The following is a 26,224-nucleotide window of genomic DNA, read 5'->3' on the forward strand; positions in this document are numbered from 1 at the left end:
AAAGGCTTGAACACCTCAAGGAGCCAGAGATCTACATAGAGCACCAGGCTGGGACACTGTCCCATTTTGAGTAGAGATGCCTGGGTGGGACAAGTAACAAGCTCCGTGAGGGAAAATGAGAGCGGGGCTTGAGAGCCACCCACAGGTGCAGAAGGCAGAAGGTGCTGATGACGCTTCCTCCACCACCCTGACAGACAACGCTTGGGCAAACTGACTGTTCAGGCTGACTTTACCAGAACAGTTCCGAGTCTTTATGCGGTTTCCTGCAAGACACTTAGCTTACGCTAGCACCTCTGAAATGACCCGTATGTTTGTCTTCTGTCTCCGCACATCTCTCTCTTCCCTGGTTTATCATCCTCTGTACTTTGTTCTGTGTCGAGCACATCCGCTGGGAGGAAGGAGTGGCCATAAACATTGCTAAGCCTTTACTAAGCAGTGGTTGGCGTTACAAGAAGAGCAGACCGAGGTGAGATGCTAGCAGAGCCATGCTTTTGCTGAGCACCGATGGTGTGGTGTGCAGTGCCTCCTGAGGAATCCCCTCAGAGCAGAGAAGTAGGACTGGACACTGAGAGGGAGATGTCAAAAATGCAACCACCTTGCACAAATGTTTCCTCTCCCTACACTTTTCCCCACCCACACAAGCCATTTCCTGTACTCACTGCCCCACCAACAAAAGCCATTTTATCAAAGGAAAAGATAAGGTCTGTGGGCTGGAAGAAAGCAACATCCCACCAGGAACACTCACCCTTTTTCACTGCTTCCTTTTCAAGTGAGCCAAGCAACGCCTTCCGCTTCTCCTCCATTCCTGCCAGAGCAAAGGCGTACGCCAGCAGTGCCTTGGTGTACACATGGTTTTCTTTCCCATTTGCTGCTGTTTCCAGGCAGAAGAGAGCATTACGCACCACTGAGTGCTGTGGAGAGGGAGACAGTGAGACTGGGCAACAAGATCTCTCACTGAATTCTATCATAGAAAAACAGGAAGAATAGGTCCATGGTACACACGGACCCTTGAAAACCCCACTCCTCTATCTGATGGAGATTGTACCATCATGTATTCCTTACCCTCCATGTCTGCTACCCCAGGTAACAAATGGACAGTCAGAGGCTGTTCCTCATTTAGTACCTTCTCTTTTCTAATACATCATGTTACAATGTTTTTTTCCAGTTTGATTTTAAAAGTGGGAAGTAGGTCTCTAATCCTTCTGCCTAGGAAAGTATTCATTACCTGACTGATTGTATGTGGTGTTGTGCCAACACAGTAGGCTCTTACTAGTGTTGTGTTGGGAATGTACAATTTCAACAGAAAAGGAGAAATTTTTTGATGTAGAAAACCTATCTGGGTCATTTCTGGGATTTAAATATTATTTAACTCACAGTTAATCCATGCTGTACTCTTTTAAATGAGCAAAAGCAAGATCCTTCACAAAAGAACTTAGAAAAAGATTAAATGAAATGTTTATGTGGGAGACAGGATTGGACAAGGGAGGAGACTGGAGGAAATGTTATTCTAGTCTGGGCTTGAAAAGAAAGAATATTCAGACAGTATTTCCTCTTTGAAAGGTAAAGGGGCTTGATAATCTGTGGGAGCCTAGTAGGGTAAGTTACTACCAATAGTGACTCAGGTGACACATACAGTTACAGGCAGAGGAATCTCCAGCAATGCAATAGTGATGTAGGCCGTCAGTGAGACCTCGTTGTCCACTCCACCCTGCAGGGAAACACAAAAGTAGATGTCATTCCCACAGAGCACCACTGACTTCTCCCTGTGCTATGCTATCTACATCATGCAAGGACAAATTCTTCCTAGCCTCCTACTTATTGTTAAGTCCTTCAGAAGTTGCCATTGGCTTCTTCCTGCTTTTTTAATAGTTCATATACATAGATTCTCTCTCCTTCCCAATCCCCAAGTGCTGATATATCTCTTTTGGTCCCAGGCTGACTTACAGTCAACTTCCAGCCTCACAAAGGCCATATGGAGCCAAACAGGCAGATATATTACCTTCATGGCATTATTCAGGAGTGTCCCAGAACTGTGGAAGCAACCATTCTCCTTCTGCTTTTGAGTGAGCCAGATCAAAGCATCCTGGATGTGCTTCTCATATATGAAGATGTATGGCCGGGCCTGGGCAAAGGACTTGAGGACAAAGGCTGTGAGCCTGAAAGCAAGAGAGGGAACTGAGACAGCCGGCCCTGTATCTGTCACAGGTGATGGGGCCCATGCAGACATCACTGCTCTGGAAGAAAGCAGTAGAAGCTCCAGAAGTTGGTTATGTGGACTGGTTGGAAACTACAAACTAGCTTAGCAATTTGGTGAGACAGGGACCAATGCTAAAAGTAACTGCCATTCACAGACATGAGGACTGCGGGTAGGTGGGCAATTGCATTCTAGGGATTCATCAGCATCTGTTAAAAAGAACTTGCTTGGGCATCCTGAGGGTCATCCTTACTTGAGCTGAACCAGGGTACTGGGGAGGTAAATAGCTATCAGTGCACCATTACAAACCTAAAGGGGATCTCCCTTAGCATCCTTCCTTGTTCCCTTATCCCACATGATTATTTATGATGTCACGATTATCCTTTCACCTCCACCTCCATTTCAGCTTTCACAATGACCAAGCACAAGAGGACACTGAGAAAAGGGAGGGGATGAAGAGTAAAAATACAAAGCCAGTGGTACTGAAGTCTTACCAGGTATTCCCAACCTGCCCATATTGGGGCCCAAAGGTGCTATAAGAACCATCCCAGTGTTTATAGTTCAATTGCCTTTGATACCCTGAAATGGAGAGCAGAAGAATATTTTTGTTGTCTCAGTACTTTTCAAGGAGTCATACAAATGAAATGTAGCAGAAATTGTTCTGGCTGTAAAAATTCAGGCCCAGCCAAAGGTGAAGAATGCTTCTGAAATCTCAATCCTAAAGACCTTCTGGGGCCTGTGATTCTGTATAAGCAGCTGCCAAGATTAATCGTTACAGACTGATTTATATATTTCATAAAACCGTTTTCTTACAGAAAAGAGTTGTTTTATTGCCAGTTCTGGACTTTTTCTGTGTTCCTGTTTGGACACTGTCCTCTCTCACCCTGCACCTCTACCTGAGTGCAGAATTCTCTCTCTTGTAGATACTGTATTATATTCACTCAACCCACTACAGTATCATGTCCCCTTCCAGAGAATGCACTAGGAAAACCTCCCCTAGATCATACATGCCAGTGGTCAAGTGTCCTTATCCATACGCCAAGGAAAGGAATTAACAGAGAAGCTGTGTCCCAGCTCACCGCTCACTAAGTATCCAATGGCCTTGGATTTGATCTCCTCACTCAGCTGCCCTGTCTTGTTCAGATAGTCCAGGACATAGATGTTGGGTGCAAACAGGACCATGTTCTGTTCCCCGCAGCCAAATGGCATCTGGAGGAGCTGGTGCAGGTTCTGCATGGAAGTGCCCATGATGTCACCTGGGTAATGAGAGATTTTCAAGGGCACATTAGCACAATTCAGGGCTCAGAGGTCAACTATGCACAGGTTGAAAAAACATGGCAGTATTTTAAAATAGCATGTGACACTGAAAGTGCTTCACTTACCTAGCACTGAGAAATATGCTCTTGCTGAACCATCCACCACATTCTCCGGGAGAACTAGAGCAACTGTCTCTGACATTGATTTTTCTGGGAAGAACAAAACAAAACAACGACAACAATACGAACAACAACCAGATCAGTTTGGTTATGCTTCCTGATATGTCTACATGCATGTGTGTCACCTAATTGGTTGAGATACAGTTCACTGCACAGGGGTTTCCTGCCTTCAACAAATCCATTCATCTGCATTTTTGTTGTGGAATCCTCCCATCGTGCACATTTTCCATTGGGCCTGCAATACTCTCACACACAAAATGTTATGGATTTCTACATTGCACTATCAGCTGGCCTGGTTTGGAAAATACACTTTCTAGACTATTTTTCTGGCCTCTCCTGCTTTGGTTGGCAGTCCTGGCAGAGTTCAGTTTGTGATTTTACTTGCATAGAATGAAAGACATTAGAGATAACCCTAATAAATACCAGATATTCTGTCCCCACAGGGACCTAGGCAGCCTCACTTCCTAAGAGCTACACTTCTGCCTCTGCAATTGCAGAAACTATTACAATCACAGCTGTTTAGGAAGAATTAGTTTCACTACCAGTTGGAGATACATCTAGTTTATTCAGTTTCATTAGATGCCTATAATTTTTAAGCCTCATTTTCTCCTTATGTCTGAGTCTTTTCTTCAGGGAAAAGGAAAAAAAAAAAAAGAAAAAAAAAAAGTCCTAGAAAGAAATAAGCTCTTACCAGATGCACAGATCACAGAGTTATACGTAGTTTCCACCTCCATCCCTTCTGGCTTTGGGGAAGAGGGAAGAAAAAAAGCAAAAAGTGAGAAATAGACAGAAAAAGAAATAAAAGAATTATCAACAGAGAAACTAGAAGGGACACTAAAGAGAAAACGAAATACTTGCAAATTCTCCTGTGGTAATTACTTCATAATGCAAAGCCTTTAGAAGTTGCTTACAAAGACGTTCCTCTGTACACAAAACTGATGATAGAATCATAAAATCATAGAATCATAGAACGGCTTGGGTTGGAAGGGACCTTAAAGATCATCTAGTTCCAAACCCCCCCAGGCTATAGGCAAAGATACCACCCACTAGATCAGGTTTGCCAGGGCCCCATCCAGCCTGGCCTTGAAATCCTCCAGGGACAGGGCATCCACAGCCTCTGTGGGCAACCTTTTCCAGTGCCTCACCACCCTCTGAGTAAAGAATTTCTTCCTGACATCCAATCTAAATCTCCCTTCTTTCAGTCTAAAACCATTCCCCCTTGTCCTGTCATTATCTACCTGAGTAAAGAGTCCTTCTCCATCCTTTTTATAAGAACCCTTTAAGCACTGAAAGGCCGCAATGAGGTCTCCACGGAGCCTTCTCTTCTCCAGGCTGAACAGCCCCAGCTCTCTCAGCCTTTCTTCATAGGAGAGGTGCCCCAGCCCTCTGATCATCTTTGTGGCCCTCCTCCAGACTCGCTCTAACAGCTCCACACCGTTCTTGTGCTGGGGCCCCAGACCTGGATGCAGCACTCCAAGTGGGGCCTCACAAGGGCAGAGCAGAGGGGCACAATCACCTTCCCCGACCTGCTGGCCACTCCTCTGTTGATGCAGCCCAGGATGAAGTTGTCCTTCTGGGCTGCAAGCACACACTGCTGGCTCATGTCAAGTTTATCATCTACCAGAACCTCCAATCCCTCTCCACAGGGCTGCTCTCAATGAGATCTTCTACCAGTCTGTCCTCAGGTCCAGGATTGCCCCGGCCCAGGTGCAGCACCCTGCACTTAGACTTGTTGAACCTTATTTGGTTCACATGGGCCTGCTTCTCAAGCCTATGCATGTCCATTTGGATGTCATCCCTTCCTTATGTTGTATCAACTGCACCACTCAGCTTGGTGTCATCTGCAAACTTGCTGAGGGTGCACCCAGTACCGGTCCCAGGACAGACCCCTGAGGGACACCACTCGTCACTGGCCTCCACCTGGACACAGAGCCATTGACCACCACTTTCTGAGTGCAACCTTCAAGCCAATTCCTTATCCACCGAATGGTACGCCCTTCAAATCCATATCTCTCCAATTTAGAAATCAGGATGTCACGTGGGACTGTGTCAAAAGCCTTACAGAAGTCCAGGTAGATGACATCTGTCATCTGTAACACAGAATTATAACATGCCTAATTACAAATACGAAATTTAATACTATTCTTTCCTTTCCAATTACTCAAAGAAACCTCGTGGCTTCACAGTTTATAAAGCTGATAACATGCAAGGTAACGTTACCGACAGTGCTAATGAAGCCACAGGGCTCTATCTTCCAAGGTGATACTTTCCTTAGTCCAGCCTAGCAGAACATTTCAGACTCTGTTTACAGCTGATTGTGACACTATAGGATATTCATGCAAGAGTTTTGACAGGTGATAACTAAAGCACTCCAATGCTCCCACAAGTGACATATTAGAAAAACCAAAATTTAAATATACGCCACTCAACTGGTGATTTTTGGCCACATTTAATGAGGGTAACCTCTGTTCCTCTATTTCAGAAAATTCTCGACCAGTTTTTCAGAAAAGTCAGAAAAGAAGACATATTTTCTGTTGAGGTGATCTAGAATATTCTGCATAAAACTCAGGAATCAAATCTTTACTAGAAAACATTTTTTTTCAGAGTTTAATTTAGTAAGATCCTCTCAACATTTTTTTATCCTCCAAACAGGAGACTTGCCATTTATTCATTACTGGTTTCCAGCTTTTGCCAACTGATTTTTTTTTTCAGCATGTAAAAAACGGTATTACCCTGACATTCTCACACAGTTAAAACATGTTGTCTCTCACTCTTCAATATAAAAAGATGGAGAAAGATTAAAAACTTGGGGAAAATTCAAACTCCAATAAAAAGAGAGAAAGCATTAGGATAAACCACGACTGAGCTAAATGCTTGCTTGCAAAAGCGCCTGGTGTTTGTTTCAGTGTACCACCCTGAAATGCAACTAAATGAGAAGCCATTGTTTTGTTTGATTTTGAACATTTCAACAGGAAATTCAAATATACAAAACTAACTATTCAAAAGATTTTCCTTTCCAGCTATGCAATTCCTGTGTGAAAAAAAAATCCTGTATCCCAACTAGCTTTCATCAAGGATTGGTTTCCCGAGGGGCAAGAGGATGCCCCAGGGGCTCTGGTCATCTCCCTTTGATCTCCCTAGAGTCCCATGACCTGCTGCAGGGGGTACTGACATTTGTGTGTTTGGGACGACAGAGCTCCACTCCAAGCAAGTTGCACTGTATCCACCCCTGCTAATTAATTGTTGGATGCTAATCTCTGATTCTATCCACTCGGGGCTAGATGGGGTAGACTAATTACTTCATTACAATAACAGAGTAATACCAGTAATCTCTTAGACAACTCAACAGAAGTTATTTTAATTCTTATTCAGTTATTTTCACCCTCCCACAATCTGGGAGAAAAGACTCTTTTAAAATTCAGAAGCAATTATCTTCCAGTATCTTCAAAGAACAAAGTAATTACTCTTTTTCCAGAAGGCATGTAGGAAATTGCAATTTTTTTCCTGAAATGTTCAATAGTTCTTTGTGCCCTGATACATGGAATGCATTGTACAATCACATTCATTTGTAAATAAGCAAAATTAAAACAAAACAAACAAACAAACAAAAACAGGATTGTTGTTCCATCATTACATACAGGTTAGCAAAACATTTTCTGAAGTAATGTATTATATGAATCCTAACTCTGCCTAACTGAAAATTGGAATGTCTATAATTTATGGAGGAGTTGCGATGTCTTGACTAAATTTTCTTAAGTAAGATTATTTCTTTCCTTTCATGTATAGGAGTGACAATGTTGTGACGTGATATTTTATAGAACTCACTATGCGAAAAGCTAGTATTATTTGTTTGCCATTAATATCACAGGGAGTCTTAATACTGTGGATAAATTTTATGACTGCCTATTTATCATAAAAACTGTGGTTTAATCATTGTAAAACAGTGTCTAAGAAAAAAATGTAGAAAAGAATGCAAAAATAAAAAGTCAGTTCATACTGTTTCGAACATTCTTAAAACTATAATAAAAACAATTCAAAACAATGATGGTATTTTTTGTTTGGAAATACGTGTAGATCGTGGCAACTGTTTCATGTTCTAGAGTACTGGTCATGTGCTGGAGGACACATAAGTTTTCTGGCAAAGCTTCCATTTGTAGCCTATCCCTGTGACTTATTACAGGCAACACCAAGGAGTTCTCATTTTTCTCCCAGATGATGTCTCTGGGATGAACGTGCCATGATTGCTTATTTTTCCTGTTTATGTAATGTAATACACTGCTTTTACTTAAGACAGCGATTCTATGAGTTATGGGATCTGTTGGCCTGTATGAGATTTATCAACTCTTAGTTTAATGAAGCATGCAGAATAAGAGCCATTATTTCTGCTATCACGACTTAAAGATCTTTATCATGCAGCAACTGTTACTATGTAGCATGAAATTATTATTACTCTTCTGTGCCACCTAACTCAGCATCCCCCATACCTCCACCAGCAGCTGTCTGATGACTGTGTCCTTCCGTCCTTTCTCAGGGGTCTCCACTATGGTGTTCCCGCAGGGCTGCTGGTTTTGCAGGGCCTCAGCGCTCACCGAGAACTCCACCTGCCCTGGAGGAAACAGGGGTCAGCCAGTCCTGCTGGGCAGCACAAGGGAAATGGGGGTTTGTGTTTGTGCTGGGCACTCTCTGCTGTGTTACAGAGATTTTCCAGGAGGAGAGCTAAATATGTGCCAGTGTTTTATCTTGATCCTGCTGCGGCCTTCTAGACCACCTCTTTTGTGATGGCCACCCAAGCAGGTGCTAATCAGTCAGCAAGAAGAGCAGTAGAGGAGCAGGTCTTCTAAATCAAACAGTCTTGTTTGGGGATGCTTCAGAGGAAGAAAGCTCTGAATTAAATATTTCAGACCCAGCCACATTAAGGTACTTCATACCTCCACAACAGGAATGTCTAAGCACTTTGCAAGTATTAAGGGAATTTGTGATTTCTATTCAAATTTTGAGAAAAGGCCACAATCCTCAGAAAGTCTGTTTAGGACCTGCATCCTAAGATTGTGTCTCAGCCTCAGAGCTGGCCTTCCCACTTCTAGCACAGATAAGTTACTTCCAGACAGGTTTGGGGTCCTAGTTCCTCACACCAAAGACCTGATGCTATCCACAGATATCTTATTCTAGTACTTCCATGTTGTCCAGACTCTTACCTAGAGATTTTGGTGTTACTGCCCAAGCCACAGTTTTCCTTTCATTCAGGCAGATGCAGTAGGATTCTTCCTCCTTCTCTACCGGAGCAGCCAGGAAATGAGTAGATTTAGCTAGAGACACACTGACCTGCCATTTGTACAGAGAAGTGTCAAGAAGGTTGGAATTACAGAGCATCTGGAGTTACTGAAGACAGAGCACTACAGACAGAGCTGGTTATACTGTGGGACTGAGAACTTCATGGATATGGCAAGAACAGGGTAATAAAATGGAAAAAGACTGAGGTGAGTAAAATTTTAAGAGATTGGTGAGATAAGTGTGGAGAACACGACATGTATTACTCTTTAGAAAGGAAATTGATTCAAGGAAAATGGAGAGCATTTATCAGTTATGTGAGTAAAGACAAAGCAATGGCTATGAATGAAACCATGAGTTTCATTCACAGACCCCCCATCACAATTAATTAGGTGAAGAGGTAAAACTCCAGCAGTGTGAAAGCTAGTAAGGTAACAAGGGAGAGTGGAATAAGGAACCTGAAAATAGCAAACAGAACAGGAAAGACAGGGAAATGGGACTGCATTGAAATGACTGGATCAGTGTTCCTCCTTGTTTCAGCTTCCTTTCTTTTAGAATATACATCAGTGTTTGTAAAACACCAAGCAAAAGTGATTGAGATTTCGTTAGAATCAGCTCTCAAATTATCTCTGATCTCCTTTGATGGTGAAAGAATGCAGATAAGAATACTAAAGCTATGTAGCTCTGCTCAGTGTCTTAGGGTTAGACGCAATCAGTCAGAGGAAGTATATTCCAGCAAATGTGGCATGATACTTTGTGAGATGTTTATATGAGGTGAGACTAAAGGCTAAAAAAGTGTATCCACGCTCGTGAGCCTGGACTTTCCATATCGGTACGCAATGACACTGTGGTCTACAAATAACCTTATGGATATTAAGTCTATATGGTCTATAAATATAAGTCTAAATGGTCTAAAGATAACTTATAACAAGTTCCTTGTTTGTACAGAACAGTAAAATAAATATAGGATGCCAAGGCCAGGGGCCTCATTAGCAGAGCTTTAGCTTCTGAATCAAACACAGCTTTCAAAACGTTGTTGGGAAAACTTATTCCTCCTTCATGAAATCCATCAAAAATTCCTACATACATACACCTATATGAAATTATAATCAGGGATCAGTCATCTGGCTTGGGAAACTATGTTATAAATGGCCCACTGTAGTCTTTCCTAAGCTCTCGGACTGAGCAAAGTTGTGAGTATCTCTTACCCTGATGCAGGCTGTTAGGTAGTTGAAAATTGTGGCTTTCAGCGTGAAGGCCTCACCACGCACTACAGAGTAAGGCAGGGTGAGCTCTACAAAGATGGGCTGGAAGGCTCTGAGGGACACTGTTGGGGACAGGCCAAAGCCTGTGTCTGACGAAGTGCAGAATGCACTGGCTTTCCACTCGGTGATGGTGTCAGGGATGGTCACATCTAGTTCAGCATTTCCTTCAGAGCTGGCGAGAGACAGAGAGAAAGATTTCAGTCATTTTTTGATCTATGCTTAGTGGCCTTGAAAAATCCTTCTGTCTACTAGAAAGACTCCTCTCACCAAAATGTTGACACCTTCATTAAAGCTTAACTATCTTCTGAGGTTTTGCTCCAGTGACCACACTCTACATTCCCATAAACACTTACTTCACTGAAACTATGTCCCAGATCCATGTCTCAGGGAAGTATTTCCGGATGGTCTCCACAGGATGGCCAGCATCCATCTCTTCCATCATTGCATAGTCTGAATCATAAAGATGCTGCGCTGGACTGACTAAATCTGCTCAAGGAAAGGAAGAAAGAAAAAGACATATCAAACTCATTTCAAACAACGAGGATGCTTTGCTTCCATTTAGTGGTTATTCTTAGATAAAATTTTAAAATTTAAAGAACAGCTTGGAAAACTTGATTACGGCCAGCCTCACAGACTCAGACTTTGAGCTGTCTCTATTTGTAACAGATCACAGTGATCCTTGCACTAAATTCTTAACCTCATATCAACTGCCCACTGAAAACAAATGTACTGCTCTCTTGTCATCTCAATATTTCATGTTTCCTAAAGCTACTGCTCTTTCAGAGATTGGGTGGGGTTGGTCATTCTTCCTCCACTGCCAGCAAATCCAGGAGCTAAGTTATGAGGCTACCGAGGGTACATTTCTATTGCAATAGAGAAGTCAAATGTGGAATTCACTGCCTCTAGATATTTGTTTCATATAATTTATTAAGTTTTGTTGAAAAAATGATTATGTTTATACATGGCCAGAAACAGCAGCCACATTTATCCCTCCCTTTCCCCGTCTAAGATTCTTTTGAGCTGAATATGTATCTTTACGTCTCTGGCCATTAGCAAATAAGTAGTTCCAGAGTAGGGGGACCCTTCCTCACAGTGTTGCATAGTGCTGTGCCTTACGAAACACTTTCCATCAGTCTCAGAAGACGTTCCCACTTCTCAAAGCAGCCAGCTGTCTCATGCTGTGCTCTGAAGACAGATCTGGCATTTCCAAACAAAAGACTTGATATGTTTTAACTAGAAGGCTAGAAGATTTCACCTGACCAGAGGCTATTGTTTTTAATACTAACTGGGCTATTGTACCACAAAAAGTCAGTGATAGGAAGTGGTGTAGGTGAGAATGTTTTATATAGCCTTTCTAATCTCAGAGCTATTAAGAAAAAAAAAATCTTTTTTCTATCCTCACAGTCACTGCAGCAGCAAAGTGACCTACCCAGACGCTTACAATCACATGAATGGAAGAACTGGGAACAGAATGAAGTTTTTCAGCCCCTAGAGGTAAAACGTCAACCCACAGATTCATACCACCTTTTCATTTATCTTGGTCTACTTTTGCTATAGTTGTTCCCCTAGTTATTGCTGAAATGTAACTACCTAGAAGTAGAGACTGTCCTTTTTTTTTTTTTTTTTTTTTTTAGGTTTCTATAGATGGGCCTTTATTTGATGGAGGAACAAAGCTTCTATATGCTGGCAGACAATCTGAAGGTAGACGGTCTTTGTGTCTACAGGATCACTGCTGCAGGCCTGACATGATTCACTGAGAACACACGGTTTTAACCAGGCATACCTGTCCAGCTGGAGATAAGCACACAGAGCTGTATCAGTTTCATATTTCAGGACTGAATCCAGAAGGAAATGATCCTGAAATAGGCTGGCATATCTGAGAGCAGAATCAACTTGTCTGCTCTGTGCTGGTGCTGCCTCACCTTGAGTACTGTGTGCAGTTTTGGGCACCAAAGTATAAGAATATCAAACTGTTAGAGAGTAGCCGAAGGAGGGCTAAAAAACAAGGAGAAGGGTCTAGAGGGCAAGACATATGAGGAGTGGCTGAAGTCACTTGGATTATTCAGCCTGGAGAAAAGGAGACTGAGAGGAGACCCCAAGGAGACCTACAGCTTCCTCACGAGGGGAGTATAGGGGTAGGTGCTGATCTCTGCTCTCTGGGGACAGCGACAAGACCTGACGGAACAGCATGGAGGTGAACAGGGGAGGGTCAGGATGGATGTTAGGAAAAGGTTCTGCACCCAGAGGGTGCTTGGGCACTGGGACAGGCTTCCCAGGGAAATTGTCACAGTACTGAGCCTGCTGGAGATCAAGAAGTGTTTGGACAACACTCTCAGACATAGGATCTGATTTTTGGGTGGTCCTTTGTGGACCTGGGAAGTGGATTTGATGGTCCTTGTTGGTCCCTTCCGACTCAGGATATTCTATGACTCTGTGATTCTAATTAATATTCAAAGAAGGAGAGGAGAAGAAAGAAGCAAGATGCAAAATTTTAGGTAGTTGTGTGGGGGTAGAGTGAAGCAGGCTTTCTTACTAGAAACCATGTAATTCCTTTCCATCATGTGTACTGTGTAACGCGGGCAGACTTCAGGCTTATGGATCTTGCTGCTAGTGAAGACTTTTAAGCCCAATAGCTGTTAAACAAAAAGAAAGTAAAATAAACTTTTGAAATTAAACTATTTTTACTATGTCAAGAATAGATGTACTTATGTCTGGAATTGAGCAGAATAGCAAAGGCTTGTATATAAACACTAGATGGATTGGTTCAACCCAGATGTTGAGGCCTTATCATGACATACTCATCCTAAAGCTAAATGCTGGTATGATTAGGCAGAAAGTCAAGGTCTACCTTGGGGACATGTAACTGAGTAAAAATGATGTGTGAAAAGCATTAGATTGAGAGCACCTACCTAAAAAGTCTTGTGCATGACTCTGTAGATGGGTACAGGTATGTTTGAGGGTTATCAAAGTAACTGTCACTTTATTAAACCGCTATCTACGCCAGATAGAGATACAACATGCATGAGTACGGAAAGGGTTTCTAGTATTATGGCACCAGGGGTCATTTCTCAGTACTGCTTCCTTATTTGAGCCTATTCACAGGTTTTTGTCCTGGCATTGAGGAGGCCTGTCAAAGTTTTAATGGCTTGGAGTAGCAGTTAGGTATGAGCAATGGGCTACACAGATGTAGGGCCTGGGCCTGTGTGTGTCTTGCATACACAGCTTAGCAAGCTCACACCAAAATTCATTCAAAAAGACCTTCAGGACAGGGAAGAAGAGGAGATGATACTGTATTCCAAAAAGGAGTAACTAATAAAAATGAAAGGCTGGTGCTTACTTTGAGAACATCATAAGCATCACCTTTGCCATCAGGAGAAATGGGTACGTAGACGAATCCATTTAATAATATGTTGTCAAGTGACACACAGGGGTTTACATTGTCTTCTTCCAAGTAGTAGTCCTTGAACCTGTAGCCCTGGATTTCCTTCATTTCTTCCGGGAGAAGATCATACAACTGGGAAAATGCAAACAACCAAGGGAAAATGTGGCAGGTCAGTACTCATGGGGACACAGACACTACCTAATGTTCAAGTGATAAAAGACAGCTTCTAAAAAACAGGTATAGTGAATGCAGCTATAAAAATATATGGCTTTATGTCCATCCTAGTTGATTCTTGTATTGCTCATTACCAGAAACAGCCAAGACTTACAGATCTGTGAGAGAGCTCATCTTCAGGCTTCATGAGGATAACGCTTTTGTCCACGGCACGGATGGCACACAGGGACCTTGGTGAGCTATGGAGTTGCAGACGTGTGTTGGAGGCAGGAAGACCCTCCTTGGGAACAAAACTCAAGCTGACCTGCAACCCCAAAAGTAGGTTAAAGCAGCAACTTTTCCGGATGAAGTTACATGCTATTATACCGAAGTATCTAGCCTTGTGAACTGAGTTCTGCTAGTGCTCTACAGCTCTTCTAATAAATTCAGCTTTGACTAGTGTGATTTATAATGAGCAGTGATTCTTATTCTTTCTTCCTCCACTTTTGTAGTTATGGCTTTGTAACTTACTCAGTCACTAATCCTCAGCCAACATCTGATCAGACCATTCCATGAACCCATTCTGAATTCTGCCTCCATTCTGGAACTAATAACCGAACTACTGACCATGAAACAAACATGGGTTACATAAAACCTTACTTCTTACTCACTTTACTGGGGAGGCAACTTTCAACCTGGAAATCCGCTGAACTGGCGATGACTTCCCCACTGGGTGAAGTGGTATACACAAGCATCCGTGCCTTGGGAGCAATGGTCGCCTCAACAGGTAAGGTCAACTGAAATATCCCGTAAGCTAGCAGAGAGAAGAAATGCTAAGCTATATACAAGAAGTTCTGACTTATGTATTTGCGTTCTTCAGATAAAGAAGTCAAGTTCACTCATGCTGAACATTTTTAGTTAACAGGGGCAGGAGTACTGATGCATGAATGATGTCTATGTCTATTGCTGAAGACACTTGCATTCAAACAGTGATCATGTAATAGCCAAATGAGATGTTCAGTGGGCCTCAACATGCCCTCTAGATTCTCCCCAGCTAACACCTGGAATCACCTCCTGCTGTTCCCAACCCTATTCTTCCTCAAGCTCCAAAATCTGCAGTCTACAAAAAAACAGATGAGGGAAAAGACATAGAAATAAGGGACTGTTGTAATAGGTGGCAGCAGCCAAGGTTGCAGAATAACTGAAAAAAGAACTCCTCAAAATAACTCCAAAGCTAGTATTTACCTGAAACACCAAACTGTCACTCCAACTGCAGTGGGAAATGCCACATTCTAGCTGGGCCTGAGTTTTTTGTCACAATTTGGATGAAGGTGACAGAAAATCTTTTGATATGACCCAAGGTGTTAGTGTAATCACTACAACTAGTGAGGTAGCAGAACTTTCAGTCACACCCCCAACATCACTTCATGCAGCATGTAAGATCTTTTACTTCCACATACTGCATACTCCTTCTCATGGGCTTCTAAAATGGTTTCCCTGGTCTTATTGTCCAAAGACTTTTAAAGATGCATCATAACCAGTCTCATTCACTTGAGTAATCTTTGAACATTGTATATATACAAAAATAAATGATTGGTTAGTATATATATGTATATGTTATATCTATAAGCATGCAAGCTATATATGTATATATATAGCTTGCATGCTTATAAGGGAGAAATAACACCCCCAAAAATGAAGAAAAGTGAGAGAGAGAAAGAAAGGGAGACAATCTTTTTCCTGCTCACTGTACACATGGGTCTTACAACACTGGCAAGTACCCACAGTCAGAATTGGTGATGGAGGTCAGTGGAAAGCACTGGTTTGAGGAAAAAATAATCAAAACGTTCTATATATTTTCTGTAGAATTTGCTAAAATACTCTAGTCAAAAATACAGCAACAGACAGAATTCAGACCAAACAAAACTGACTCAAACCATTTCATCTAAAAGGAATTAATTTTCAAAATGTTATTCCATTTTTCTTGAATGAATTAATTTTCAAAATGTTATTCCATTTTTCTTGAATGCTTGAATTGCAATAATTTCTCTAAGTCCTCCTGTCCACCATTTCATCACATATGCTAAAAATACATAGTTCTGCTCACCATCTCCAGGATTCACAGTCAGATCATGAGTGTCTGCTAACATAATGCTTCCCTTGGCCATCACCTACGTGACAGAGAAACACTCCTATAATTGTTGTTACTTGTGATGAAAGGAAGAAGAATGAAGGTTCACTGGGTTAGCTGTAGGGTATGAGTGTGAATAGCACTGCCAACTGTGAGCAAAACCAAGAAGATACTAAGCAAATGCCAAACTGGAATTTACTAGGTCTTTGGAGCCAGAAATGTGCCCTCCTAGAAGGACTAGTGTTTCCTCATCAGCTCCACCTTTTGTACACACTGCATCAGGTTCAAAAGCACTTTACCTCTGAATATACATAAGTCTGGGGGGGTCATATGCACATTTCTAACATTTTGGAACAGATTGATGATCAAAGGTTCTCCTCACTCCACTCTCACTTGCTTTGTGAAACAGGATGGAGAAAGATTGAATCAGGATTAATCAGGATTATTTTTATAACTCACATAGAGTTTGAATAGAAGAACACTGGCTGTAAAAAAGTACTTGAATAAAGTATCTAAAGTCAGGTTTGAAGCAACAGCCTGAATGTTAGCTGTAATTTCCTTATCTCTAGAAATAGTTTCCTTTTTCACAGCCAAAAAAGCTCTTTATACATTTACTGTATAATCTTGTCCTCCATGCAGTATATCTATTCCATAGTACTATATTTTAATTTCAAGGTGTGGGAAACACACCTATAAAAATGTAAGTTTCCTCACTCTTTTCTTACCTGCTGTATGTATATATTTAAGATGTGCCTTACTAAGCCACTAGGATAAACAGGAGTCTTGTGCTCAATTTATGGTTAGCAGTCTTGAAAATAAGCACACGGACATGTCTACCATAGTTTCCTATTTTCTTGTAATCTCAGTCTAACACCCCCTAAATGTCCTTTATAATCCGTCAGAACAGAAGTGTCTGTTCCACTTATTTCTTCTAGTTCTGCAAAGCTACTCTGTCTTGTCTTTTCTGCTAGCATCATTAAACGGGATAACCAGGGAAAAAAATTTAGGGGGAAAGAAATTCTATTTGAATATTCATATGATTCTTTCTCTTCTCCCAAGCAAAAGTGATAGATCATTGTTCAGTCACAGCTGAATTAGTTTCTCTTCTCTGCCCCCCAGAATGAGTCAAATCATGGTTAATTCCAGCATGGTATAGTCTGTTCCAGTTGCTTTGGTATCCCAAAATTTCAATCATTGCCTGATTTATGAACAAAGCTCTAAGATTAGCAGGTACTGGTACTGTAGATAGAGGTTTTCTCGTTCTGTAGGTAGAGGTCTTGCTCTAGTTTCAGTGGTCAGGTGTCTCCCAAAGAACTGAGTATGAGACAGGCTTCCAGCTCATCTTTCATCTTCTTGTAGGATGCTGGTTTCTGAGCTGTGGCTATATATGAACCAGAATTTGGAACAGGGTACACTAGTAGTAGAGTATTATTAAATGGGAGTCTTGGCTGCACCTAAGACAATATTCTCTACATCAACATTTTGACCCTCTTCTGTTCTTTATCAAACATGGGCAACATACCCATGTCTGCACACAGAAGACAACACAGGAAACACTATGGAAACATGTTTAAATCCAATAGCCACGAACCACACTTTCAGTTTCAAACTCCCTTTATCATTACTGGCTAAGGACTAATTGCATAGCAGTGCTGCGGTTGCTGTGTGGAAGGTAGTGCCACAGTGCTCTCTGTGGCCATGGATCAAAGTAACCAGGAACAATTCTTACCAAATAGTAAATGACAATTTTCCTCTGCTCTCCAATAACATCTGGTGTGAAGACATAGTGCACACGGATCTCTGTGGGGAAGCCACAACTTAATGTCTCAGACTTGGGCTCAATTTTGAGGAAGCTGTTACTGGGGGAGTAAAACCGACTTATGCTATGCAAGGCATGCTCATATGAAGGCGTGATCCAGTCGCTGTCATAACAGTTCAGTTCAGGTTTATGTTCAGCCTGATAAAGAAGAATAAAAAGTTCACAGCTGACCAAAAACAGGTAACAGATCACATAAATATCCATGGGAAAATTCTGGCTATGTTCTGTCTTTCCTCTTCTTAGATGAAATTAAAGAGAGAGAGACATAAAAGTACATGCACAGGAGACAAAGAAGAGAGGCGAACTGCCAAAAGAATTGCTTTATCTCCTGTTTGGCAGAAAGACTGATCATAGAATCATGGATAACCCATGGATAGATAATTCCTCTGCTGATCAAGAAGAGAGAGAGGCTTACCCCAGTCTCTCTGCCCTGTCTCTGCCACTCACTTGGATTTCCAGGGAGGCTTCTGTGAAAGTGGTAGTATCAATGGAAAACCAAGATTGTCCCTGCTCATCTGTAGTGTAGTTGCCTTTGTAACTCTCTCCATTCACAGAAACTCTGATAGTTTCATTGGCAATGGGAGCATCAGTACCATCCACCAGCTTCACCTAGTAAAGTAAAAGGAAACTTCAGGTTTTAGACTAGAAATAGAAAACAATTCCCAAGTCCTACAGACCCCTTCCCCTTGTCATCCTTGCCAGGCAGGGTGTTTCTTATGGAGAAAAGCTGAAGAGATGAATGTGGAAATGTGCAGGTGAGTCCTAAGTTGTCTAAGGCAGCAGATCAGCAAGACAATCTGATCGGCCCATGGAAATTATCTGTCAGGGCCATGAGTTTTTCAATAGGTTTTAATTGCCATGGCCAGCCTCATCTATCACTGTCACCACATATCATCTGTCTCAGTCCAGGAACTCTGAATTCAGGCTTGTGCCTTACCCCAGTCTTTGACTAAGCTACACTGGAGTTAGATCTACACTCAGCTTTCTCCTGCTGTTCCCATCTTGTTGACTGGACTTCCTTGACTGAGCTCAGCCCTGACTCATCATCTTACATTGTCTGGTGACCACTGGACTGTTGGTGGAAACAGGTACTGTCAACACTTCTGCTCTGCTCAGTCTGGTCAATGTCAACCAGTGATGATGTCACTACTCCTACCTGTGTTGTGGTCACCTTTTGCTCCTGGCTCACTTTCCCCTGTAGAATAGCCCATTCTGGCAGCTCCCTAATGTTATCCTCACGTGTCAGAACAACAGGCCTTCTATTATGTAACTGGTATGACTGCTGGGAAGTTCATTGATGTGTTTCTCAGGGTGCTCTGACTGACACCAATTCGCCTGCCTAAGCAGAGGCAGAGGAAGGTGGACTATGTCTTCTGCACACACAGCTGTTCCAATTGATGGGATTATGCACCGCTGAGTCTGCTGTGCCATTCACTTTCCAAGGTCTCAGAAGTTCCCTACCATCCCAAAGAGTGGGATCCCTGGTCTGTAATAAGAGTCCAACAGGTGGAAGCTGACTTTGCTCATGACGGATGTGATTTCACAGGAGCCTGTTCCAACCATCTCTATTCCTGAGAAAGAGCACAGTAAAGAGGGATTATTAAGGAACTGCAACATTTACAGACATGTCACTCTATGTTCCTCATCTTTGCCAGGCCCTCCTGTTGTGGCCTGCCATCACTTTGCCATCTCCATATGATACGTACCTGTGCCATCTTCTGTGATCTTGCCTTGCACCTCGATGTTCATTTTATATCCCCTGCGCTGGAGCTGAAATATCTTGGTCCTTACTACATCAGAAACACACCCACGAGCATCTGCCTAAGCAGGTGGTTGGAGAGAAAATTGGAAAAAATTTGGTGCCTTGTGAAACAGGAATAGATATTCCAAACCCAACATGCTTAACTTCTGTTCATGTAATCCCAGCCTTATGTTCTGGGGTTGTTTCCAACACCAGTACTTGTTTACAGCCTGTTTCCTTGTGTTTCACACACTCATTTTCTGTTTTGTGAGGCTCTTCTTACTTAGTTCTCCAAGCCATGCAGTGGTTTCCTTGTTATCTCCCTTCTACCTTAGCCTTGTTTTTCTTCCTGTTTCTTCCATTGTCTTTACTCTCTTCCTTGTTGTCCCTTCTCTCTTTTGTTTGACCCATATACTATACTGCTTTCTTGTCTTCTCCTCATCTTTTACACTCTTTGATCCCTGCCAGTCCTTTCCACAGTTATAAAATTATTTCCCATATTTTTCCTTAGTGTGGGGATTAATACCAGGGGCCTATTAGCTGCTAACTGGAGACCTGTGACCAATGGGGTCAGGACTTCATCCGTGGGGTTTTCTTCATCATTTCTGTTTCCAGTTCGATGACTGACCTCTTAAGAATACCCTTCTGTTAGAATATCTGTTTTTCCCTTGACAGAGTGTTATCACTGATGTTCTACCATCTCCCAACAGTCATAAATTTGCCCTCCATTAGACAACATTGCCCATTACCCATAAGGAAGACCCCTACATTTTAATCTTGGAACTCACCCGCCTGACAAATTCTTCACACACAGCTTCTGAATCTTTTCCATAACAATGTGAACCAGAATGAGAAAATTTCCGGCACACTTGGACATTCACCAAACCAGGGACAGGTTTCCCATAAGTGTACCTATTAGAAAGTGTTAAACAATATACTAGATGATGTCAGTCAAAGTCACATTCAAACATAGCTCCTTAAGAACTTATGTGGATGACTTAACAAAATTTCTTCTCAAAGCCTGACTAATCTGATATTTTAATGATGCTAGTGATTATGTTTCCATCATTTTGGTGGTGAGATTCTTACATCATACATTAGAATCTGTTCTAGGTGGGAGATGTCTGCAGGAATGCAGAAAAAGATTGTCTGTATAAAATTATTTCAGCTGGGATTATTCCTGTATGCCAAACTGTTGAGGATTCAATGAAGAAGCAGAAAGGTTGAACAGGGTGGATCAATTTATGAGTTAAAAATTACAACACTGGGTTTGCACAACCTGCTTAAGTGATGTCTGATTTGACATCTCCAAGTACTGGAAGGTTCAGGAATGGCAGAAAAGCTCTAACTGCAGAAGTGTAAAGTGAGAAAGAGAAAGTGTAGAGTAAACTGGGAGGAGAGAAATGCTGATTGGTTTGGCATCATCTTTTAAGGAACACAGAGAATCCCCTTCTCTTTGTCTGTTAAGGCCAAGTAGCAGGCTCAGAACAGATAGGGTGGAACAAACCTGCACTAGATGTCTTAGAATAGTATGAAAAGCCTTCCTAAGGTCTTCTTTCTGTGCTCAGCAGAAAGGAGGAATGAAGTAGGAGTGAGAGATTTACTACAATTCTGTGACTCACAGACCACAGACAGACACTGGAAGTTCCTTATCCTCAATAGTGATCATCTTGGGCAGCTTCACCAGGACCTCATACTTGGGCAGCACTAGATGGGAGAGAGAAAGTCTGATGAGAAGGGTAAAGAGTGTACTGCACAGAAACCCAAACAATCTGCTTAATATCAACCATCACTTCTGTGTGGTCTACCATACAGCTCTGCCACCCCTTTCCTATGTTTTTACAGATTTCACCACCATTTGGGTTTAAAGGGAATGAAGGACTGTTCTAGCCCCTACCTTCCCTCAGCACATGCTTGTGTGATCCTGTTGTCATCAGACAGCCATGCACACCCCTCACATATGCCTATTCAGAGGGACATACTGGTACTGTATGTTGTGTTTCATGTTTCACAACACATAAATTTAAACTAAGTCTTGGAGCAGCACATTCACCACTTATGTCATTTACCACCTTGAAACAGCTCAAATCATTGATACTCTCTGGCTGCTCCTTACCGTTCTGGAGATCCCAGGCTGCTGTTAGGCTCACTGACATGTAGTATGTGAAACTATCCTGCATGTACAGATGTTTCTACTGTGCCTAGCCGTGGAACCTCAGTTCTGTATTCTCAAGTGAATGAAGCAGCAATAAGGCCTGATATAAAGGGTGGCAGGTAAAAAGCATGTTTTGCTCCTGAGTATTAATCATAAAATCATTTATGTTGGAAAAGACCTCCAAGATCATCAAGTGCAACTGTTAACCTAGCACTGCCAAGGCAACCACTGAACCATGTTCCTAAGCACCACATCTACACATCTTTTAAGTACTTCCAGGGATGGTGACTCAGCCACTTCCCTGGGCAACCTGTTCCAATGCTTTACAACTGTTTCAGTGAAGAAATTTTTCTTAATATCCAACCTAAACCTCCCATGGTGCAACTTGAGGCTGTTTCCTCTTGCCCTATCACTTGTTGCTTGGGCGAAAAACCCCCACCTTGCTACAACCTCCTTTGAGGTAGTTGTAGAGAGTGATAAGGTCTCCCCCGAGCCTCCTTTTCTCCAGGCTAAATAAACCCAGTTCTCTCAGCCACTCATTAAGTTACAACCCATTTTGCACCCTGCAACACTGAGGCCCCCCCAGCTACTCAAGCCCAGGACTGCATTAAAGCATACAATGGCCTGCTTCCAGGCTTCGTACCTGAGATTTTTATTTTTTTTTCCCCAGTGCAAGTGAGTAAGACAAGGGAGGGTGTACACCTCCTCAGCTCAGTGTTTCAACCCCAGGATGCATTTCCTCTAAAGGCTCTGCCTAAGGTGTAACAGAGTTAGCAACAGGGGAAGTTCATGGGGATAAGGCTAAAAAATGAATCAAAAAAAAACTATTTTAGCATGAAGCTAGGAAATGCATATACATCTTTGGTTTGGGGAAGAGGTCCGAGACATCTCTGTGGGAGGAGGCACAGCCCATCTGTCACCATGGCAGGCTGGAGCCTATAATCTGGTTTGTGTTCAGATTGTTCACCATGTTCATACTAGCCACAATGACTAACTGTAAACCAGATAAGCCAGTGCCCAAGCATTTCAGATACAGTCTTCTTTGGGTCTGCATCCTGTGTTTTCCAGAAATTGCAAGTTCTGAGCAATGTGCTGGGTGTTTCAGGTTTTGTACAGCTGGGGGAGCCCCAGGGAAGACCCAGTGCAGAGCACAGGGCAAGGAGCCACCTCAAAAGCAGGACCTGCCTTTCATAAACCCATGCTGACTGGGCGCACATATTGCCGCTAAAGACTGAGGCAAAGGCGGCATTAAGCCATCCAGTAAAGGATGGAGATTCTCCCTAGTCCTCCGTTTTAATTGCAGAACTTATAAACCCTCTTTTTTCTGCTAAGCTCCAGCCGCAACTCTCTGGGGGGTTCAAATGCAATATTTCTCCAAGGTGGGGATCACAGGCCATAAACTGAGCAACCATCTCTGGTATTTAGCACCTTCTATGTCAGCCACCCTGAAGAGCCCCCACAATGATTGCCTATGTCTTCATGCACATGTCAGCCAGCAAATCCATTCAAATTGAGAGGCCACAGTAAAAAGCATTTCTGTCAACCCTGCTTGCAGCCCTTCCCTCCTTTCCTTACCATATTCCTCCACACTGAAGGAGTGTTCCACATGGGAGGTAACGCTCTTCTGCACGACTATTTTGTAGGAGCCTTGCATGGGGTCAGAGGTGAGAGGGAAGGACAGCTCTATAAGGCCGGTCTCCAGTTCCACCCCTTGCCATTGGTATATACGGTTCCTTTGTGGATCCTGCAGGTGAGAATAAGTCACAAGGCAGTAACTTACGTACATAATCATGGCAGTTTGGTGCAGGATGCTCGCAGGGACAGAGCAGTGGAGTGCCCAGGAAATATACATCCAGGCTATGAAATGCCTAGCTGTAATTACTCAGTAATCTGTGAGCATCTGTGACTCCAGGAGCACTTACCTGTCAGTTCTGCATAGCTAGCATGAAAGAAAGCAGACAGTTTTTAACTCTGGAGGCCTTGTGTTCTCTCCCTCTCAACAACATTGGATGCTTACAAAGTATGGGGCCCAGAGGCTGGGAAAGACTGACAAGGTAACACAACAAAAAGATGGATAGCAGGAATAAATTGAGCATGGGGGGAAAGGAGGGAAGTTTCATTACAGACTTCTTGACTTGCTTGTTCAAAGTTTTTTTCTGTGCCTGGAGTAGAGTCTGCTTGAGAACCAGTGCATAGTCTTCTGAAGAATGAGATATGGGACTGAGAAATCTACATGTTTAAGAGCCCAAAGTTTGTGGTAGGGTGGGGACGTGGGGGAAGAAACAGGGAGAATATCAGAGGAATAGGGAAAGTACATCCAAGATAAGTGCACCCAGCTGAGACTTCTCCCTTGTCTCTGGCCATTCCTAATTCTGGGGCTGAAATCTCATCACTACAACAGCTGAGTATTGCTCACTGTGAATTGACTGTCAACAGGCTGTGCTCCAAATTCATCAAGACAGCCCCAAATTTCTCACAGAAGTCACTGAACTAATGCAGTGGTGCAGTGAAGCTTGATGCACCCTTTCTAGGCCCCTCAGCAGCACAGTTAATGTTTACAGCCTTTCATTTTCTGCTTGCTCTATGCGTTGTACCTTGGCTGTTACTAAAAGCCTGTTTGCTCTAGACAGCTCAAGGTAAGTAACTGCTGATGGGGTACATTTACTTCACTGAGATTTTATCCCTGGGCTTAGGAAAAGGTGATGTGAAAGACATCCTAGCTGGAGGTCATCAGTCAGAGGGCAGCAGAGCCTTGCTCCCAAGAAGCACCCCCAGGTGTGGGGAAGGCACAGTCAGTGAAGTGTCTGTGGCGCTGACCAAATCCTCTTCATCATAAAAAAGCTCACCACGTATTTTGGAGAACACCATTTGGGCCTCCTTACGGGAGGAATGTTTACAGATGGGCTTGTAATCTTGTTGCCATTTCTGTGATGGATTTATGGGGAAAGCCTGAATGTAAGTTTGTTTGTTTTTCCCAGGAAGTCTTTTTATTTTTTAATGACAGAAGCAATGTCAAAATAATAGGTCAGAAATAGTCTCATACTAATATCTGCCTTTGTGGTTGACTACAGTCAGTTAGCTATGTTAAGGATGGAATGATGAACATTCCTTTCCTTAGCTCTGCTAACTTTAAAGCTGTCACCTTCCTTCACTGTTGCCACCCTTTTCTTTGGTCCAGTCCAAATTTAATGCAAGAATGTGGTAAACTGCACTGGTGGATCTGATCTGGCCAAACCAAACCAAACCAAACCAAACCAAACCAAACCAAACCAAACCAAACCAAACCAAACCAAAACCAAAACCAAAACCAACCAAGCAAACAAAAAACACGAAACAAACAAAAACCCCCAACAACCTAGGGAAAAACAAATGGTGAATGTGTTGCCAGGTGAGTTTCCCAGTCTATGTCTGTAAGTCTTTCTAAAGCCCCAGTCTTTCTCTAAGACTGCCTCACAGATATCTGTGAAAGCTGAATAGCAGTGCTGGACTGAAAAGGAGCAGTAAGGAAGGGAGAGGTGCCGGTGGGAATGGAGGACAAGGCCTACACAAGCTGGCTTAAACAGTACTGACAAACACATCACAGGCTGGAGCTGAAAGCTCTCCAGGCCTTCCTGGTATTTTGAAATGGAAGCTTTTCATGGTACTGATACAAGAATGGTTATGAAATTATTAGTCTTTTTATACAAAGGCATATAGGATTTCAGGAGGCAGTGGATAGGCTTTCTTCCTTCTTGATCATTTCATGAAATTCCTGTATTCAGGGGACTTGTTCCTTTGGGGCACTGCACCCAGGAGAGAGACCTCAGCATAAAGCAGTTCTGAGACGTTCTCCTCCTATCCCACACCACAAGTCTCTTAACCTGTTTTCTTCCACTATTCACAGACTGTCAGTAGCCCACCAGCTGTGCAACTCTGTTCTGGTCATTTGCTGTGGTGAAGGGAGAGTAAGAGCACTGTGGCAGGACGGCAGAAAAAAAGAACATGGCCTGTTTGTAGCCCATGCTCTGCCCTCCCTGTTGTGGCAACACTCCCAGCTTTAGAGAGAGACAGGGCAGAATGGAGACAGGGAACTCAAGCCACAAGGAGCACTACTACGACTGACTACATAGGATCCAGGATCACACAAACCAAATTGAGAATTGTGAATACTAGTTTCATCATTGTTGGTGCTGCTATCATGACTTCAGGATCTATCACGGGGTCCTTCCTATCATTTTTCTGCTAGAAGATGTCTCTGATAGTAATTGAAAACTCTGGTTACTCAGCTGAAATAGTGGGTACCTCATTCACTGACAGAATCATCCTTCCTTTAACTTTTGTTTATCACTGAGGTTCAACTATAAAAACACAAACAAAAACAAAACAAAAAAACAGGCATGTTTGGGATGATAGGGGATATGCCTACTTACATAATTTTACTTCTTTAATTCTGCTAATTTGTTTAATGCAGTTTTATGGTTTCAGTCATACTTGGCAGACAGAGAATCCTAGCTCTGCTTGGGAAGAGGAATAAGCCATTCTGATATGACCTCTAGGCATGTGTAATTCTGTTCACAGCATGGCTAGTACTCATTAACTATTTTGGTCCTACAGCACATTCCTCAATCAAAGAACCATTGTCAGAACTTATTTTGATGCCCTACTAATCAGCCGTCCTTTACACAATGGAAAAAGGTCATG

The 26,224-nt window shown here is 42.6% G+C and overlaps 1 protein-coding gene across 1 annotated transcript in view; it reads right to left on the bottom strand.

The window, feature by feature from the left end:
• The window catches only part of LOC106048077 (alpha-2-macroglobulin-like), a 41,385-nt gene that overhangs the window by 6,819 nt on the left and 8,342 nt on the right, over positions 1–26,224 (bottom strand). Inside the window, exons 6-28 of the mRNA XM_067005523.1 lie at positions 23,120–23,288; positions 21,012–21,096; positions 20,178–20,301; positions 19,355–19,469; positions 19,110–19,219; positions 18,096–18,257; positions 17,559–17,786; positions 15,806–15,869; positions 14,370–14,512; positions 13,874–14,023; positions 13,501–13,677; positions 12,697–12,796; positions 10,517–10,649; positions 10,107–10,335; positions 8,826–8,952; positions 8,115–8,236; positions 4,322–4,373; positions 3,577–3,660; positions 3,274–3,450; positions 2,689–2,773; positions 2,000–2,156; positions 1,634–1,708; positions 746–911 (exon numbers count right to left, since the gene is read on the bottom strand). Of these exons, the coding sequence (XP_066861624.1) occupies positions 746–911; positions 1,634–1,708; positions 2,000–2,156; positions 2,689–2,773; positions 3,274–3,450; positions 3,577–3,660; positions 4,322–4,373; positions 8,115–8,236; positions 8,826–8,952; positions 10,107–10,335; positions 10,517–10,649; positions 12,697–12,796; positions 13,501–13,677; positions 13,874–14,023; positions 14,370–14,512; positions 15,806–15,869; positions 17,559–17,786; positions 18,096–18,257; positions 19,110–19,219; positions 19,355–19,469; positions 20,178–20,301; positions 21,012–21,096; positions 23,120–23,288 (3,034 nt within the window). The remainder of the gene's footprint in view (positions 1–745; positions 912–1,633; positions 1,709–1,999; positions 2,157–2,688; positions 2,774–3,273; positions 3,451–3,576; positions 3,661–4,321; positions 4,374–8,114; positions 8,237–8,825; positions 8,953–10,106; positions 10,336–10,516; positions 10,650–12,696; positions 12,797–13,500; positions 13,678–13,873; positions 14,024–14,369; positions 14,513–15,805; positions 15,870–17,558; positions 17,787–18,095; positions 18,258–19,109; positions 19,220–19,354; positions 19,470–20,177; positions 20,302–21,011; positions 21,097–23,119; positions 23,289–26,224) is intronic.

The sequence above is a fragment of the Anser cygnoides genome, chromosome 1 (assembly GCF_040182565.1).
Source record: "Anser cygnoides isolate HZ-2024a breed goose chromosome 1, Taihu_goose_T2T_genome, whole genome shotgun sequence".
Taxonomy (NCBI): Eukaryota; Metazoa; Chordata; class Aves; order Anseriformes; family Anatidae; genus Anser; species Anser cygnoides.